The 20241-nt window shown below is 48.3% G+C and overlaps 2 protein-coding genes across 7 annotated transcripts in view; both read left to right on the forward strand.

Annotated features, from left to right (window-relative positions):
* The first annotated feature begins 1616 nt into the window (after positions 1-1616).
* DNAAF5 (dynein axonemal assembly factor 5) lies at positions 1617-16775 on the forward strand. Its single transcript, XM_078594918.1, has 13 exons — positions 1617-2290; positions 3736-3920; positions 4716-4840; positions 5307-5425; positions 7138-7370; positions 8479-8691; positions 8933-9076; positions 9805-9973; positions 10270-10417; positions 11246-11396; positions 11844-12003; positions 12432-12623; positions 15451-16775. The coding sequence occupies exons 1-13, from the start codon at positions 1639-1641 to the stop codon at positions 15582-15584; spliced, it is 2625 nt and encodes an 874-aa protein (XP_078451044.1). The 5' UTR covers positions 1617-1638; the 3' UTR covers positions 15585-16775.
* Positions 16776-17923: 1148 nt separating this feature from the next.
* Positions 17924-20241, forward strand: part of SUN1 (Sad1 and UNC84 domain containing 1) — a 34367-nt gene continuing 32049 nt past the window's right edge. For 3 of the 6 annotated variants that reach the window (XM_078594922.1, XM_078594921.1, XM_078594920.1), the window contains exon 1: positions 18870-19158. Coding sequence is in view for 3 of the 6 variants with exons in the window: in XM_078594921.1 (XP_078451047.1) it covers positions 19152-19158 (7 nt within the window). In the remaining 3 variants the exon portion in view is untranslated. Of the gene's footprint in view, positions 18026-18868; positions 19159-20241 lie in introns of those variants that run through there. The other 3 variants (XM_078594924.1, XM_078594923.1, XM_078594919.1) reach the window with 3 other exon arrangements.

The following is a 20241-nucleotide window of genomic DNA, read 5'->3' on the forward strand; positions in this document are numbered from 1 at the left end:
TTCAACGCTAAGAAGAGCAAGATCGCTGAGACGATCTTGTCCCATTGAAGCACGCAAATACGACAAAATAAGTTTCAATTTGCTGAACGACCGCTCACAGCTTGCAATTGAAACTGCTATTAATAAAATTTGCAGTGAAATTCGCAAATTCGGAAATATGTCGTCTCCATAAAACACAATAAAACCAAGAAGATCCAAAGGAGTTTCTGGTAGAACTTCATTCCGGTTACTGAGCAGCATTTTGCAATCTCCAATTTCTGTGAAACGTTTGTGGCCATTGATGCCGGTGTCATAGAAATTTCTAAAATCTGTGCAATTTCGACGAATTGCATCGACATCTGTGTCGGATAGAAGCGTTTTGACGTCCAGCAGAAATCCAAATTTTGTGTTCAGGTCTTTTAGTCGTAAAAACCGTGTTGACATCTCCTGTTGAAGTCGATAAAATACGCTCTTCATAACGCGCACAATTTCTTCTGCTGAAAGTCCTGCATCTCTTGCCAGTTCTCCTGGCATCTTCCGACGTCGCCTAATTCTTCTGTCCACATCGATCCCCCAGGCTGTGCATCTTGTTTTGGCGTTTTCTACAGCAACTTGGCTCAAATCATCACGAAGCTTGACAAATTCATGCCCCAAAAATTCAAGATCAGTTCTTGCTTCCTTGAAATTCATAGTAAGCGCTTCTGAACACGATAAATTTTTCCAAGAATGACATTCCAGAAATGTAATAAAACTATGAAGTAAAAATGTAATACGCATGCCTGTAACTGTTCTGCATCACTTCTGGTTTCAGGCGTCATAGTTACGTCCTCCGATAATTTGTCTAGCAGCCCTACTAGTTCATCCAGTCCTTCAAAGATAGCTTTAACAGCTTCTGATCGTGCACTCCAGCGTGTTTCAGGCCGTCGTAGTTTCCGCCACCAAAAAACAGGCCAGTGACTAAGGCTGAAAGACTGCGCCTGTCTGTTGTTTGGGACGTTCTTCCATGTAAGTTCTTAATAGGCGCGCGTACCAAAATGTAATTACATGACATGTAGGCTGTGCGTGGCGGGATATATAACTTTTAGGTTGAGGTGTAGATTTGTGAAGTAGTTTCAGGCTGCCGTAACGTTGTAAGCCTCATTTTGGCGCCCCTTTACCTTGGCGCCCGGGGACATATGTACCCCCCTGCCCCCCCCTAGCTACGCCTCTGCATCTCAGTCAGCCGCAACCAATGGCACCTGGTTCTGCCCCGTGACCTGACAGCAGCGGTCGTTCGACACTTCACGTGGCCTCAAGGTACACCTAGCCTGGCACAAGCGTCGTGGTGACGTCACCGCCACTTAGTGGCGAATGGCGGTTGTTGTTGTTGGGGGTGGTGGGGGAGTTATAAACTCGCCATCTTACTACCACGCCCCCCCCCGCACCAAACTCGTCCCGTTGGCTGCCTACCATCCACGTGACCGCAACGGCGCCCTGTGGTTGGGCAACAGACTCTGGGTGTCGCAAGATGAGGGGCGGGGGGGGCGCTTTTTTTCTCCCGCCCGCGTCTCATTCATCGCGCGCGCGCTCACGTTGCGGTCACGTGGCCTGGTGCCTCGGTCGCCACGGCAACGACCCCCCCCACCAACACCCCCCCACCCACCCAGCCACACTCGAGTAATGGCGGCGCCCGTGGAACCCCAACGCCATGAGGACATCAACAACATCAGCAACAGCAACAACGACAACAAGAGCAAACACAACAACAACGATGAAGCGGAGGAGGACGACGAGGCGGTGGCCGCCAGCCTCTCGCGGAGCCTCGCTCGCCACCTGAACGCGCTCGGCGACGAGAGCCGCCCGGCGAGGCGGCGCGCACTCGATGCCCTCGTGCGTGAGACCCTGGGACGCGAGCGGCCGCTGTCGGGCGGCGCCGTGCGGGCGGCGTTGGACGCTTCGCTCCTGCGCCCCGCGCTCCGCTGCCTCGTGCGGGACCAGGCCGAGTCCTGTCGCGAGGTGGCGGCGCGCCTCCTCGCCGGATGCCTGGGCGCCACTTCGCGGCCCGAGGAAGCGCTGCCTTACGTGGTCGCGGCGGTGGTTGGGCGATTGGCTGCCGGTGGTGATGGCGGTGGTGGTGGGGAGCCCTCCGAGGAGCTGCGCCTGGCCCTGGTACGGCTGCTGTCGCTCGCCGTGAGCCGCTGCGATCCCGCGGCGGTGACGCCGCACGGGGAGGAGTTGGTGCGGGCGCTGAGGAGCTGCATCGTGGACCCTTTCCCAGAAGTCAAGAAGGAAAGTTGCCGCTTCGCCTCCCAGCTCGCTGCGAGCCTGCCCGGTATGGAGCGATGGGAAACGGCCTATTTGGGCACCCCCCCCCACCCCCTCCTCCATCTACCTCCTCCTCCCTTTCTATAAAGTCCCTCGTGAGATGACAGAAGAGATATTGGCAAGATATCGGGGTTATGACGGAAGTGTGGTGATGAGAGAAATGTGGACACAAGATATAGACGGCGTGCATTTAAATGAGATGCGGATGTATGTTTGTTGAACTTCTTTCGCGTCGTACGAGGGCCGGTCGTGCTAATCGGTGAGACAAATATCGTGGAAAGGGAGAGATGTAGACTAGAGACAGAGGTGTGAGAGGAGAGCTGCGGACGAGTTAAATATGGGAGATTCATTTGTTTTAAAGTTGATTGGCGCTTTTGAGACTTTTTTATTGGATTGCTCGTCAGGATGATATGAATTCGGGGCTCCTTTAGTCGCTTGGGGCTTCGTGTCCCTGCCGTCTAGCGCCGACATGGGACACGGGCCTGGGTAGGTGACGAGTGGAGAGCGGTGGATTGATTGTCAGTACATCATACTCGGTATGGTATCGACACTTGGATCGTAGGGGTGTGGGTCAGGTGTGAGTGTGGCGAAAGAGGCGACGCCAGAAACATTGACGCGGTCGAGAATGACAGACGGCGAGAGAGAGGCATGCCTATAGAGACACACAAGGATACATACAGGGAGACGGACACGGAGAGAGGGGCTGAGACACTGACATATAATGACAGGGAATTTAGGGTTCTTAGTTTGGCCTCTAACAAAATCACCCAAAATGCGCACGATCTCGTCAGATCTCGACAGCTAAGCAGGTTTAGGCCTGGATAGTGTTATAATCGGTTACCACAATACAGTTCATAAAAGTGAAATGCTGCAGAGCTACGTTATGGGCAGCAGAGGGCGGTGCAACAAAATCCATTGTACTGTACTGTCTAAACCGCCAGACTTCACCAACCAGCACCTACCAACTGGTGAAGAAGGCAAAATGGGACCTTTTTGTCAGTATCAAAGTATGAAAAAACAAGAATAGGTTTTACCCTTTCTGTCAATAAAACAGGTGTTAAGATGTCCAAACACCATATAGAAACCTTTTTGCAAGGAATCAAGCCTGCATTAACCACAACCTCCATCTCTCGCTCTGGGTTGGCAAAAGGGCTGTATGTACATTTGTGTCTGGTGGCGTGACGCGAGTACAGTGGCTTGCAGAATTTTGCAAAGCACGTCACTCAACTACAGACATTGAATTGTTATGCGAGTCGAACTGTCAACCCTATCTATGCAGTACTTACTAACTGGCTCAACAATGAGCTCACTTACATTCCGGCCCGAATCTAGCCCACCTTAATACACGGCATCAAGATAAACGGGTCATGTTCACCACTTAAGTTGCTATGCCTGTGCCTCCTCCTCACTCTCCTCCTCCAACCTCCCTCGCTGCCGCCTTCCCCAACGCAGAGCACTTCCACATGTACTCGGAGCAGCTGATCAAGCCGCTGATGCAGACGCTGACGCACCAGCACTCGCGCGTGCGCGTTGCCGCCGTGCTCACGACGGGCGCCGTTGTGCGCTACGGCAATAACAAGTCCGTGAACGACGCACTGCCCCACCTCGCGCAGCGCCTCTTCGACGACGCCTCCACGGTAGGTGTATGGCTACCACCGGTTTCTAGGGAGGCTCAACCGGGACACGTGTTGAGCTTTGGCGGCCTGTGTGGCAAGATAACACGGTGGTTTCCGTATGGATTTACCTGTATTTAATCCTGCTATAGGATTGTGGAATTTCCACGACTGGTGCAAAAAACACAAGCGCATTTGATCACAGCCGCTTCATTGTTTGGGCATGGGGACACATTGACTGGAATGTAAAGCAGCCGAATTGTTTTGGGCAGTGGCAGTTCTTCAGGACAGATAATGATGTGAAGTCAGAGGATTGTCACTCAAGGATTTGGGGATGGTGTTGCAGTCATAGGTTGCCGAACGAACACATTATAAGGTCGCACTCATTGGACACAAAGTGCTTGCCACAAATTAATCACAATAGCTTTCGGATCTCATCAAGAAGCATAAACCATCACGTTAATTCTGGTAATCCTCGAAGCGGCTTTTGGATAACCATCGAACAAAGACGGTCACCGCATCACACGCTTTCAGATGCGCTTCTGCGGCCGTCTGGAACGCTCTTCCTTCCAATATTAGGAATCCACCGAAGCTATGCACTTTTAAATCTAGGTTGAAAACGCATTTCTTTAAAACTGCTTGTTTTGTTTAGTTTTATCTATGGGACCTTTTGCCAGTATTCAAGATGAAGAAAAATAAGAATAGGTTTTACCCTTTCTGCCAATAAAACAGGTGTTAAGATGTTTAAACACCAAATAGATACCTTTTGCAAGGCATCAAGTCTGCATTAGCCATACATACTTGTGACAAATCATACAGGTACGCCAGGCGGTGACGGATGTGGTGGGGACCTGGTTGCTGGAGCTGCCTGACCGCTACTCATTCTTCCACAAGCTAATCCCGCTGCTGCTGAGCAGCCTGAGTGACGAGATGCCTGATGTACGGTTAGTGCTGCTCATTCGAATTCTCGATTTCCTTGTTCAGTTCCGCTTTTTTCTTGCAAAAATACAACCATTGGAAAACCTTGGTTTACCAGTTGGGCATGTTGGAATTATTTCATGTGAACTGTGCTAATCATCATTATTATTATTATCATCATCAGCATTGTCATAATCACCATCATGAGTAGCAGCAGGAGCAGTGCACGCTGCGGCATGAACCCGGCGACTTGATATCAGAACTAGGCCTCCCCTAGGATAACTCAGCCTTAAATGAGTCCGTGTTGCAGCGTGTACACATCAAGACTAGGGGGACAAATGGTGTAGTTTTGGCCGCTGCCGTGCCGGCTTTCGTAGGTGCCTGCTAATAGCTTTTGCCACAACAGTTTGCATGGCTTTAAAGTGATTTTTGTGTATACGCGTGTGTGCTTTTTGGACACGCCTGCATGTTTGCTTGCGGTTATATTTACAGAAACTCTGCGACCGAATACTGGAAGAGAGTCGGGCAGCAGTGGGAGCACGAGAATGAGGAGGACCTCAAAGACAAGATGGATTTTGAGCTACCTCCATCATCCCTCTACCCAGCAGGAGGTTAGAGCTCCTCACAGTCTTTGACAGGAGTTGTGATCCAACACGCCTTAAGTGTTAAGCAGAGTTCATAGCTTGTGCCATTCCAGGAGAAATGGCGGAGATTCTGGGTTTAAGGATACCGGTAGTCACTTAACCCAGTTGTTGATGACAGTGGCAAATTATTCTCAGCATGTTAGGGTCTCATAATTGTATCGCCCTTGAAAAGATTACACAAATAATTAAAATGAATAGTTAAATTTCTATGTATATGTATGTATTTTGAACTTCTTTCCCACCGTACATTGCCAACAGTGCTAATCGGAGGTGTGGGAGAAGGACGGAATTATTTAGAGAAAGATGCAGTCAGTCATAGGCAGTGGGAGATAGAGGATTTAAGCCTGGACTTGAACAGGGACAGGGAGTTGACAGCACGAATGACTGGGGGAAGGAAATTCCAGAGACATGCCTATGCTGTATGTTCACGAGTTTAAAGCTTCAATAGCATTTGTTAGGCTTCCTTAAGATTAGATTATAGCACTCTAGTCATGTCACTTTGATACCTCTATGTGCATTTAAATTGAATGTCACTACAGTGGCATGACTTGGGTGCTTTTATGCTCCTGACTTAGTTTAAACAAAGCATCAGCCTCATGGTGGACAGCCTGGGAAACAAAGCCTGAGTTCATATGAAGACTTTTAAGGAGTCTATTGCATATTGTGATGCACTTGTGTCCTTGGAAGAAAAAAAACCTGCAAAAGGAAAACACTCAATTGTCAATACATAAAGAGTCATACACTGACTGACTGTATTTTCTCTCCTGGTCACCTCATCGTCTGGGTGGGCTTGGGGCTGTCACGAGTATATATGTTGAACTTCTTTCGCACCGTACATAGCCAACCGTGCTATTCAAAGGTGCGGGGTGTGTAATCCACCAATCATTTCCTCCCAAAAAAAAGCAACCCCCACCCAGCGCCCCATCGAATGTAGGTTGACTAGCAGCAAAGAGAGACTAACAGAATGGGCAGTTCGTTCATTTTGTATCATATCCTCACTCCGCTCAACCAAACGTGTCTTTTGGTCGAGCTGTCATTTGTGGCCAGGTTGCTTTTGAAAAATAAGTTAATACTTCAGTGGCCTTTGCCTGGTAGGATGGGTATGGTTTCGTTTTATTTGTATGTTTTTCGGTGATTTGTTTGCCTTTCCTGTCCTTAGCACTATTATTGTCTTCTTGGTTCTTTCGGTAGTGGGGGGGTCTCAAAGTCATATTACCTACACATTCCACAAGTAGTGACTAATCCCATATCTGCATTTTCCATAAATATGCTAAATTCCTCTGTTGATATGCAAATTCCTTTGTCAAGGAACCTTCCTCCTCTAACCCAGCTTAAATATACGCTGCCAAGCTTGGTGGTGTTCATTCGGACGCTGTCTTTCCGACAGCCCTATTCTTCACCTGAGGACGGCTGCTTGCATTGTGGCCGAAACGTCGTGAGAATTTTATTTTATTATGTTTTATTTTTATTATTTCCCTTCTACGTGACTTTACCGAAAGAACCAAGAAGATGAATCCCTGCAGTCACGAAAGCTTTAAATCACTATTATTGTGTTTTTTTGCATGGTTTGTTGTTGTTGTAACGTTGTTACCTGCCCCTACTGAATATCTGTGAAAAAGAGCTTTATAGCTCATCGGATTCCTCCAGGATAAATAAACGTTCCCATTCTGATTCTGAAGTGGAGCGGCCGTGCCTGGGCTGCCGAGAGCTGGTGCAGCGCAACCTGTCGCGGGTGCTGCCGGCGGTGGCACGCGACGCCGGCGACTGGGTGGTGGGCACGCGTACCAAGGCGTCGCAGCTCCTCGTGTGGCTGATGGTGCACGCCGAGGATCACGCGACTCAGCACGCTGAGCTACTGGTCGCCACGCTGCACCGAGCCTGCGCCGACGACGAGCCGCAAGTAGTGAATAACGTAAGGCGAAGATGGTCGCCGCGTTACGTGCTTTCAAGATGCGCATCTGCGGCCATCTGGAACGCTCTTTCTTTCAATATTAGGAAGCCACTGGAGCTGGGCACTTTTAAATCATCTAGATTTAAAACTCATTTCTTTACAATTCCTTTTTGTATTTAGTTTGTTGTTCTTCCGCCGCACCTCCGATTAGCACTGTTGTCTTCGTATGGTACGAAAGAAGTTCAACGTGCATACCGTTGATATTGATATAATAGAGTATTCCCTCGTTATTTGCGAGGGATACGTTCCGGAGCTAATGAATTACCTTGAATACAAAATTAAGCTTTCTCTCTTTGGTTCTTTCGGTAAAGTCACGTAGAAAGAGAAAATAATAAATTAAATAATAGCATACGACATTTTTATTGCAACACAAGCATCATCACGTTCTTCCAAAGATTGCTAAATTTGTGTTATCTCTCTCTGCTTATGTGTCTCCGTGTCTGTGTTTTGTCTCTCTCAAATTTAGCAATCTTTGGAAGAACGTAATCAACCAGGTAGGGTGTTGACTGTTATGTTAGCCGACTCTCTGTGTTGTATTGCATAATATTTCTAAGTTTACTAGGTGTGTTTTCTCTTTCATTTGTACCTAATGATGATTGTGTTACAATCGAAACGTCGACGTGACTTTGCTGAAAGAACCAAAGAGTAATTCCTGCAGTCACGAAAGCTCCAAATCAAGTTTAAGCTTTCTCTCTCGTCACTTTTTCTCATATCTTTACCTCATGACTTTTTGTCATCACATTCTCTCGCATCACATTTATCTCATGAGTTTCTCTCTCGATGCAGTCGTGTAGAATTCCAGATGCAAATCACAGAGAGCCAAAATCGCGGATAGCAAGTTCGTGAACAACGAGGGAATACTGTATTAACAAGTATTTGCAGCCATTAATCAGTCCAATAAAGGAAAACTACATCAGCAGAATAATACACCACTTTAAAAAAATGTATATCCATAATCACATGTAGGGATAAATCTTATTTATAACAATTTTTATATAAATGAAAACCCTTCGTACAGATTTAAAAACGCTCAGCGTATAAAGCAAGGGAGCTGGGTGCGGGCATGCAGGCCGTGCGTTCGGCGGAGCTGCTGGGCGCTTTCGTGAACCCGGATGTGTTCTGCAAGCTCGCCCTACCGGCGCTGCACCGCTCGCCTTCGCCAAGCCACCTTGCGCCGATCTCCGCCTTCATACGTGGCTCCTCTGCCGAGCTGCTGGCACCACACGTGGCCTCCATCGCAGACGCCCTGGCGCACCCTGACGTGGCGCAGGCATCCGAAAAGGTGAGCTCGCCCCCCCCCCCCCCGACGCATGCCGTCAGCTGGGTTTTCGTCATGCGTAATAATTATATTATTACACTTATAAGTGTGATGATTTATGGCCCTCTGCTGGATGAAGGTCTCCTGTCACCATGTCGGTCGTGGGAGTTGTTTGACCGTACGCTGGTTTGTGAAAGGGTGGGATCGAGTGCGGTCTGTCAAGGCTACACAAGGGATCTGTGTCTTTGTCTTGACTGCACCACAGGTCGTGTACCACCAGGAGCTGGTGACGTGTGTACAGGCGCTGGTGTCCACATGCGGGGAGCAGTGTCGCAACGTCACCTTCCAGCTTCTGCAGCTACTGCTCAGCAGCTCCGCTCTGTGCGGGGAGTCCAGCCTCCAAGCACAGGTGTGTACTCTCGTATACATCCCTTGGTCAAAAATACACTGCTGGATAAGAGCCCCCCCCCCCCATGTCATCCAGATCATGGGGGCTATGGGGGCTATTTGACAAAATGTCACTATGCTCGTTATTGCAGGTTGGTGTAGTTGGGCACCCAGGACGAGTTGAGATATCATTTGCCACTAATGTCAGCCATGGGTGGAAATCAAATTCACTCCACACCGCTCTAGGCATGCGTCTATAATCTAACAGCCATTTATGTTTTTGGTAACGTCTTCCCTAACATAGAAATTAAACTAAAACTATTTCAACTAAACTATTTTTATTTTACCAGGTAAGGCCCACTGAGCTGTATAGATATTTTTCAGAAGCGTCCTGGCCACAAATGATAGCTCAACGAAGTGGCTTATCACATGTACATTTATAACAGTGAAATACTCGAGATGCATGTTTTTAAATGCGGAGGTAAAACCTGGGGGACCTGGAGAAAAATACACACAACCACAGGGAGAGAGACACGCAAACTCCACAAATATGCAGGCGTCAGGATCGGAATCGAACCCGCGACCTCCTGTACATCAGGCAAGGTAGTTAACATCTCGCCACCGTGGCACCCCAGATAAGGGTGTGGGATGAATGGACGAGTGAACAAAGGAGTGAATGGACGTCGAGACGTTGGGGGGGGGGGGGAGTGGTGGTTCACAGGTGAGGCGGGTCCTCCTTGCCCGCTGCAGGTGCAGGAAGCGACACGTGGCCTCACGACCGCTGCAGGCTTCGAGGGCCCTGCCGCGCTCCTACGTGCGCACATGCGGCCGCTGCTCGCGTGGCTCAGTGGCTCGAGCCAGCAGTGGACGAGCCATGCTGTGGAGCGGCTCATCTTTGACACCTTGCTCTTCCAAGCTGGTGAGATGAAAACGACTGATGATGATGATGATGATGACGGAAATTAAAATTATCGTGATGATTGTGGACTTACAGATCTTTTGTCGATCCGCCTGCTGGATGAGGACCTCGCCATGCCATGTCGGCCAAATGACCCTCTTGATGTTATTTGGAAAGAGAACAAGAGGATTGACAACTTGGAGTGGGGGCCACACGAGCAAATTATGAAGAAATATTAAGATCAGACAGAATTTAGGGTGTGAGAGCCCAAAGACCTGCCAATAGTTTTACCACTTGCCATCTGTCTTTTTGAACAGGTCCTATGGTCGGTGAATTCCTGCCAGAGGTAATGCCGATATTCCGTGACCTCCTGCAGCCCAACAAGGAGCCAGAGCTGAGACTGAAGGTGTTTGCTGTCCTCTCGAAACTGCTGCTGAATGCACAGGAGACTGTGAACTCACAGGGGTGAGTTTGCACAAAATTCCTTATGCACACAGTCTATATGCAGAGGGTTTAATACTGGTAGGAACCACCTGCTTCTACCAGCCCACAGGGGATTATTGTGTCCGTCCGTCGTGCATCCAAAAATGGGAGGGGTGGGGCTGGGTGGAGAGGGGAGGGTGGGGAGGGGCTGGGTGGGGAGGGGAGGGTGGGGCTGGGTAGGGGGTGGGAGGGGTGGGGAGGGGCTGGTCACCCCGTGGTGCGCTTATTAAACTCAACGTTTAACCTACTCACGCCGGATTGTGCCCGCCCTCAGTCGGCCATATTTGCGGAATACACCACGCCGCCGTTGACCCTGGCCATTGACCGAGCAACCCAACGTTCCTACCAGCTCCCTCCGCAGGAATGTGCTAACTGCTGTTGAATTGGCGCCTGTATGATGCAGCCTCATCAAGCAGTGTTTTAAAAAAGGGTGAAGCCAGTAAACAGTTGACATGTATGGTAGCAGGCAGGTATGTAGCAATTCACCCTCCCCTCAGTTGGATTAATTATCACGATTTGATTCAAGAATTTGTCATATTTTTCTGTTGTAGCGAATGGAGCACCTCTTGTGACTCCAAGCTTCACAGCATGTACCAATTGAAAATCACATGTTATTTTCATGCGTGATTTGATGCATGTATCGTGAATATGAAAACGTAATTTTAATCAATGAGTCAATCATTGTGTGTGTTTTTTGTTGTGGTACTATGCATCACTAATGACGAAGCCTCCAATTGCAGCTGCCATGCCCCTTCGCTGGAAAGCGTTTTTAATGCCATTTGTTAATGCAAGTTCCTTCATGTGCTGCAGGCAGTTCGCTGGGTTCCTGCAGGAGCTCATCAAGGCGATGATAGTTCCAAACCTGGTGTGGCACGCAGGCCGCACGGCCGCGGCCATCCGCACCACGGCCGTGTCTTGCCTGTGGGCCCTGCTGCATGGAGGCATGGTCACCCCAGAGCAGGTGAGTGGGTGGCAGGGCAGGCGTGTGGGTGGCAGGGCAGGCGAGTGGGTGGCAGGGCAGGCCGAGTGGGTGGCAAAGCAGGCGAGTGAGTGGCAAAGCAGGGAGCAGCTGCTGATGAAGCTGATGCTGCTGCTATTACTACTATTGATGAATGATGATGGTGGATGAAGCGATGAAAGATGATGTTGAGAATGATCGATTATGACAAGATGACATTGACTCCGTGTTGGCGCAGTGCTCACTGTGTCCCGTCATATCAGCCCAGCAGGCTCGCCGGACCCAGGTCATCCTAACCGATACCTCCACTCGCTCATCCACTCACCCACCTACCCAGTCACTCACCGAACCACTCCCCCGCCCACCCACTTCCCCATGCCCCCACTTCCATGCACGCACTTCCGCACGGTGCCGACGAAGGTGCGCCCCTCGTCTGCCGTGCGCGTGCAGGCGAGCGCCGTTAGTGGCGAGCTGCTGCCCCAGGCGGTGGCGGTGCTGGATGAGGACTCCAAGACGTCGCGGCTGCTCGCTTGCCGCGCGCTGCGCATCGTGCTGCAACTGCTGAGCGAAAAGGGCTGCGACGCTGACGCCCTCAACAAAATATACCCAGGTCGGCGTGGCCACGATTGGCCGGAGGAGTAAGGATGGGTTGGCGCGATCGCCAACCAACTAGCCCCGCTCGGGCGGGACGCTAAATGTGTTTACTATCAAGTGGGTCAGTGTTTTGTAGGTGCACACCTGTAATCCACAGCTTGGGGTTGGAAATTAATAAGGGGTGCTGCTTGCATGATACGGGAATGACAATTACATGTGGCATGCTTCCCAATAGACATGTGGCACATTTCCCCACGGTTGACTTTCCCCTCCAGGTTTTGTGAGCATGTAAATATATGTTTACGTGGATAGTGGTGGTGTAATGGTTAGCACACTGCGCACTATGCCCAGCGACCTGGATTTGCTTCGCAGCACCTGCCCCAACTGTCTATTCAAGACTATACAGGGGAGGGGGTTATCTTTGCGTCTGTGTTGTCAACTTAGAGGTGCTGAAGCGCCTGGATGACGCTTCGGACGAGGTGCGAATTGCAGCCGCGCGCTGCTTCTCGGCGTGGTTTGGTTGCGTGGGCGGCGACTACGACCGGGGCCTCTACCGCGCCCACCTCGAGTTCCTCTACCGTGGACTCCTCGTGCACCTCGACGACCCCGATGCCGGCATCCAGGCCGCCGTGCTCGGTGAGACACTCGTTTACTCGCTCCCTTGCTCATGCACGAAACCCTTTCCCATTTCGAGACTTGTGCAAGTTGCAGGATGGGTGTCCCGTTCACCTCTGAATCTCGGGACGTGCACGCGTTTAGCGTTAATGTTATTTAGAGAGGTGTGCCGTTTTTTTAAGACATTGTACCCACCGCAGATGACTATAGTGACATTTCCGCAACTGTACTATAGCTGGCACCAAATATGCCTCAGTATCGATAAAGTTATTTTATTTTTTCTTTCGGTAAACTTCCGCCATTCGAATGGGAAAGGGTTAATCACTCACTCTCGCGTATTTGCTTGCTCACTCCCTTGTGCTCACTCTCACGTGCTCACTCGCTTGCGCAGGCGCTTAATCACTCACTCTCATGTGTTTTCTCACTCGCTTGCTCACTCACACAGGTGTTCACTCACTCTCATGTACTCGCCTCGCTCAATCAATTATGCACACACATTCACTAATGTCCTTACTCGCTCACTGGTACTCATGCTCGCTCCCTCACATGCTCGCTTGCCTACTCATTCTCTCACTTCCTTGCTCAATAATGCTCGCTTCACTCACTAGCTTTCTCATGCACTCACTCATTCCCTAACCCACCCACGTATTATCTGCACGTTTACTCATTTATTCACTTTCCCACTCTCCCACTCCCTCTGGAGTACTTGGACAAAACACATTTTCTGTCCTGCCGTCTGCTGGCGACCAATAGTTTCCCACCAAACACACTTTTGTTCATATCCTTGCATTTAGAGGTCGTGCAAACCCATGGTAAGTTTCATGGCGAAAGATTTTGTGTCGCTGGTGTTGCACTTTTTGTAAAGAGGTAGTGAAAAGTCATAAACACAACAGGCTGTTTTGATTTTTGTCGGGACCCGACAAAGCCTCCCATTGATTGTCAACTTTCATCTGTGCCTTGGCACAGGGAGCTTCATTCATTCACCATGAATTACTGCGATATGCGTTTAGTCTAAGGCTTTGGCCTGTCCTGCGGTTTAACGTGGAATGCCGCTAAAGATTATGAGCTGCTTTCAACACCGAAAAACAAAGCACACATTCATTCACGCTGGTGTTGCCATTTAGCAATTTATGCGCAGAATTTTTGGCAAAAAACAACAATCACAATATGGGAGTAAGTATAAACACAGCAAAACCATTGATGCCAACCACGCAGAACAGAGGTCTGCAACAGATGAATCTTCGCTTTACAACAGCAGGCAGCTGACGATTATAGCATCAGTGTCTCGTTAAGAGGAACGTTGAGCAATTTGAATTTAATATTTTTCAATAATTGTGGATATAACCATTAACTCTTTGTTCATTATTACACTAAGTATTGTCCTATGGAGTGGAAAAATCTGCTTTGTCTAAATTAACCTCAATATCACTCGAATAAGTCTGTCAGAAATGCAGATGCCTTCATTGTAAACTGAACTTTGAACATTTATTCTATGGGTCTTTCGGTAAAGCCACGTAGATAGAAAAATAATACAAATATCACGACGTTTCGATCGCAACACAAGCAATCGTCTTCAGGTGAAAAAATACAGCTATGAATTATGTTACTCGATCATATCCACTGTAATGCATGAACATAAGGCTTCACGGCAGATAAGTCAGCCACATTCAGGGCATAATTAAATAAGATTCGTAGGTTTAAATGACACATCAGTCAATATTTAAAATATGTCCGACAAGAATTCCATCTCTTGACATGCAATGCACACTGACATTAGCGAAACACTTGAGTTAGAGAACATGTTGGAAGTAATATTGACTAAAGAAAAGTGAGCTTAGGCAGGACACGGATTATGGCCATCTAAAGGAGTAAACGCTTGAAAGATCATCCACCGCCGAGATGGAGCTCCTGTGCAGGAGTTAGATGGATTGTTGTAGCGCGAGACCGATCTTTATTTAGACTGGAGGAATCCGATGAGCTATGAAGCTCTTTTTCACAGATGTCCAGTCGGGGCGGGTCAGAAAGTTACTACAATAATACAAAACACGATAGGGAAGGTAAACAGGTCACTAAAAATAAATAAAGTTCGGGTTGTCCTTTGCTTACGAGCACCCGACTTACGAACACTCCATACAACCCAGCTTCCATGAAATATATATTTTAAATATTGTCTTAAAACGCGAACTCTCGCTTGCAAATTGAACCGCGGAACTGTTTTGTTCAGCTGAGCAATCCTCCGCGAAATGTAATGAGTCGGCCTCATGCTTGGAGTGAGTGTGTGCAAGTGGAATTTAAATAACAGTACATTATTGTGTTCCGACTTACGGAACCATTCGACTTATGAACGGGTCTCAGGAATGAATTGTGTTAATAAGTCGAGTACTATATATATATGAGTACAAATTGCAAAAAATATATTCATTCCTCATAATCAACGTCTTTGGGTTAGATCGCATTGTATATAAATGTTTCGTAACCCTCCACCACCCGACACGGCCAATCAGCAAAAAAGTGTCACGTTGACAAAAGACAAATAGTTCACTGCTTTAGCCCACCGGTGTGTTGAAGCGTGAAACCACAACATTAACAATTTTTGAGTACGACGTTTCGCTGGTAATTGCATCCAGCATCATCGGGCAATTCGCCAGAATATTCATTCCTGCCGTTTTTTCAACAATAAATGCGAGCCTGGGCAAGGCAGCAAAACAACAACAACTGTCCCAAACCACAGTAAGACAACCACACACAGTCCCTCAATAATGATGCTGTATGTGGTCCGGAGTTGGGCCTTTCTCATCGCCACGCTGGGCCGTGGACCTCTCACGACCGCCATGCTTGTGGATCACAGACGTGCTGAAGCAGGGTGGCCGCGTGAGCCCGGAGCTGCTGCAGCAGGAGGTGGAGGCCGTGAAGCACAAGCACCGCTCGCCGCTGCACTGTGACGCCCTCGTGCAACACCTGCAGCACCTCACTTCCACGTGACGGCGCCGTTCTCCCCCTCACTCGCACACCTTGCTTTGTTTCTGCACAGACCCACAACTGCTTTTACACCTGCATGCACAGCCAAACGCCGACACACATCTGATCGCACAGCAGTATGCATGCGTGCATATTCATACGCCTACGTATCCACACTTTCCCACAAAATAGACAGATCCCCGGTATATCCTTAGACTGTTGTGAAAAGTGCTGTTAGCGAGCACCTATGAAGGCCGGCACGGTACATGAGGCGGTGGGTGGCCAACACCACGCCCGACCGCCTTTGTCTCCCCAGTGGCGATGTTTACACGCTGCACCAGGTACTCATTTGAGGCTGAGTTTACCTAGGGGAGGAGGCCCAGGACCGGTTCATATTGTTACTGGTGGTGGCCGCTAGCGGGAATTGAACTCGAGACATTGGGTTCGTAGCGCCGAGCGCTAACCGCTGCACTACCGCTGCCCAAACACCTTCCAACACACCCATACACCTGGTCCTCACCCCCAAACACTTGTACGCACATTGGCATCAGTTCCATAGGTTGGTTGCTCGTTGGTGGCTGATCGCTCTGTTGTGCCCATGTCCCCTTATGCAATACGTTTGAATATCAAGTGAATGAGAACAGTTGTCAACAATTCTACTTCCTGTAATTTAGCAGTTTGGAGTCCGTTAATATGCTTATTTTATAAAGAGGACTTACTCTTATTGTTATATTGAGAGTGTTTTTTTGTGTGTGAATTTATAAATTGGTAGTGATTTCATTCTATTACATGCCCATGTGATTGGCATCGCAAATTGCTTCATGTCCTATTCACAGTTTTGGCATTGGAACCACATAGTACTGTGCACCTGAGATGGAAATTAAACTGTGTAGAGCCTGGTTCAGTAGTGAACACTCCAATCCATCCTAAATTATTTTTAAAGAATGAAAAAGAAATACGTGCCTCTTATTTTCCGTTTTACTAATTGCGCTGCACTGCCCCGAATGCAATACAGACATTAGTTTTGCAAAGGGGTCAAATGCAAAACAACCACAGCAAGTAAAGCTATATGGAAAGAATGTAATATAGACGTTAACTTTTTAAGCGTGGTGTGCGTGACTGAATCTGCAGTTATATTTGACATCTCAGTCATTTACTAAGTGGCAGTTATGTTTGCATTTTTAATAATTCACAAATAAACGTTTACTGTGAGAAGTGTTTGTGCTTTTGCTCTTCGCGTTTGGGTTTAAACTCGGGGCACGGAATCCAAAATTCGTGGATTAGTCGAAGTGAACTTCAGCAAGTACGGAATTGGACGTCACTGAACCATGCTTCACTACACTGATCAGTGGGTTTGAAGGAGGGGATTGTCAACGTTAATGCGGTTTAACACGTAGGCTTACGTGATCAGTATCCATAATAGAGGTTTTTGGGTTAGATCACGTAAATATAAATGTGCTGGTAAACCCGCCACCACCCGACCAGAGCCAATTAGTAAGATTTGTCATGTTAACAAAACGTGCCAATTCAATACCATTCGTGCTCGAATTAGCACACAAACTGTAAAATGTATCGTGGGTTTACTCTCCAACACACGGGTGTGCTTTACTCGTTACAAACTGTCACGTTTTGTTTACTTGGCAAACCTTGCTAATTGGCTGTGGTCGGGTGGTAGCGGGTTTAACGACACTATTTATATTTACGCGATCTAACCCAAAACCTCTTGGATAACGGCGCATTGTCCAGGATTGTCCAGATGTTTTGTGACCCCCCCCCCCCCCCCATTAAATGACTAACCTTTTTTTCCACGAATTTTTGTATTCACATCCATTGGGATACAGACATTAGAGAATGAAATGGGAATTATCAGACATCTGGACCGCCCTGTACCTGCCGTATTGTACATCTACTGTATATCTGCGCCGACAATGTTAAGTAATACGGGCAGAGCAGAACAAAATTAACGGGCTTTCAACACAAGATAGCCCCAAAGCCATTCAAAGCACGTAAATGGATCATCTAAACGTAACAAACGATGTCAACTGATCAAGCCCTACGTAATGGGTGGTCCAGATGTCGTCTGACCCCACCCCAATTAATTGGCCCCTAGTAGTGGTTTGTTTCTCCCTTTACATATTCATTTCTGTTTTAAATAAACCTTACTTTAAAAACAAAAAAAGTTAAAGATAATTGGGGGGGGGGTCACAAGACATCTGGCCCACCCTGTACGGTACACGGTACTCTATAACGGTGGTGCTCGGGTGCTGGCGAGGTGGCGACCGCTGCCCCCCCCCCCCGCGCGCGACTGCGCCACGGCACGTGGTGGGCACGTGGGGGGGGGGGGGGCACGTGGGGGCTGCCAGGCACGTGGGTGGTGCCACGTGGTTTTTTTTGTTTTTTACCGCTTGAGTCGCCTTCAACCGTTTAATGGGAGCCCACGCAAGGCACGGGCGCCGGACACTGCCGTGAGTGTTATCGTCACTAATTCACGATTGAGGGATGTTATTAACGGGCGGCTTAATTGAATACGTGAACTAAATACCAGTGATGGCCGAGGTTGCGTCCTGTGTGTCGACGGGTCTCAGGAATTGAAGTTTGTTTCAGCCCAGGGGAGAACTCAACAGGACGGGGGACAGTCTTAGTTTGCGAGAGTGATCCGGGGACATGCGTCCGGCCACGAGTGCCGTGTTGTGTGACCCCCCAATCGAGTCATTTACGGTGTAGCGATTTTCTTTTCGAATTCGGGAAAAATGTTGGACCGTGAGGCCGGCAAGTGGCCTTGCGAGTGGCAGTCAGTGAGTATTTTAACGTCCACTGTGTGAGAGAGAGAGCGAGACGGCGACAAGTGCAGTCCTGTATTGTGCCGTGGTTATTACACGAGCAGGAATTTGAACCGTGACGCTATATCGATTATGTACATCTCAAGGCTATTTTACACGATCGCTGCCGTCGTCATAAATTAAGAGGGTACGTTGCATGCTCAGTGTGCAATCTATTAGATCTGTCTTAATTAAATTACACTTTGTGTGTTTTTTTATCATAACGTTCGTTTATCAATTCGGTTAATTCGTTTGAGCGGCGAGCTCGGCGTGCGTGATGACGTGCTCTCAGCGAACGTCACCGCGCATCGAGCGTGCCGACGTCATCGCACATCTAGCGTGCTGACGTCATCGCGCACGGTTCTGGGCCGGGTGGGGGAGTCGTGAGCGACGACACGGAATTCAAACGTCCCGCGTGACGTCACGACGCACGTCTTTTGTAGCCGTGCGTCGTGACGTCAACGCGCTCACGGGGTGACGTCACGACGCAGAGGGCCATTTGGACGGGCGGCTTCCCAACGCAGCTGGGCCGACGTGGGCGCAGCCGCCGCCCTCCCCGCGTTTTCTTAAATTTCGTTTTTTTACAAAAAGGAATTTCGAGAGAGAGAAAAAAAATAAACATTTACACGGCGGGCTGCAGTTCAGTCTTGCCGACTGTGTACAAGAAGTGAACTAGATTTGGAGTTACCGTAAACATTGTTTAAATTTGACAGATCGCAAGTGCTGCGGACCAAGCGCCCCCCCTCCCCTCGTCTTCATTGAAACCGATCGCATGCAAGGTCCTCCCTTTGCTTTACGTTTGAATTAAGGATTTGTTTTATTATTGTTACGAACGTTATCATAGCTTCGCCGAAACCTTGGCAGAGGGAGAGTTTAAATGCGTCTGTGATGTTGCTGCTGCTGCTTTGTTGTGTCCGTGCTGAGCGCGAGATTTAAACGCAAGTTTTTGAAATTCATGTTCATTTTCCATCCTTGTTTGTTGACCTTTTGTTGGTTATATTGCCGTTTGTTATTGGTGTTATTGCTGGCGTTGTCATTGTACCAACGATACAGGAGGATTTCTCCACAAATCTGGCTGCCGCCTGGTGAGGCCGGTTGTAATTACTGGCGAAACGTCGGATTGTAAATGTTGTGGATTTGCTTTCCAACACACCGGTGTGCTGTACTAGTATACTACCCTATACACTAGTGCTGTACTAATACACTACACTATACACTACACACTAGTGCTGTACTAGTATACTACACTATATACTATACTGTACACTACACACTAGTGCTGTACTAGTATACTACACTCTACACTACACACTAGTGCTGTACTAGTATACTACACTATACACTACACTATACACTAGTGCTGTACTAGTATACTACACTATACACTACACTATACACTAGTGCTGTACTTGTGACGAATTGGCACGTTCTGTTTACGTGACAACCCTTACTAATTGGCTGTGTCGGGTGGTGGCGGGTTTAACGACACATTTATATATTGACGTGATCTAACCCAAAACAACTCTGTTATGGATGATATTGGACGTGAAAGCCTTTGCGTGTTAAACTGATCCTTGTCATTATAAATAGCAATGTTTTGGGACTTGTAAATAATGGCAGATGTTAGGATGAAGCTACGGCGTCTTTGATTTGGGAGACGCGAACCCGATAATCCTGGCCCTATCACAATGGTCAAATAAAGGATGTTGACAATTGGCATCGCTTTATCTGGGTTCTGGCTCACCCGATGCAAACAAAGGGCATTCGAAAGGCGTCCTTTCAGTGGGTTCGTACCAAGCCAAATGAAGGATTCGTTTACGTCTATGTATTGTTTTAGATCAGAATCGGAATGTTTATTCTGG

The sequence above is a fragment of the Lampetra planeri genome, chromosome 5, assembly GCF_965212315.1.
Source record: "Lampetra planeri chromosome 5, kcLamPlan1.2.h2, whole genome shotgun sequence".
Lineage (NCBI taxonomy): Eukaryota > Metazoa > Chordata > Hyperoartia > Petromyzontiformes > Petromyzontidae > Lampetra > Lampetra planeri.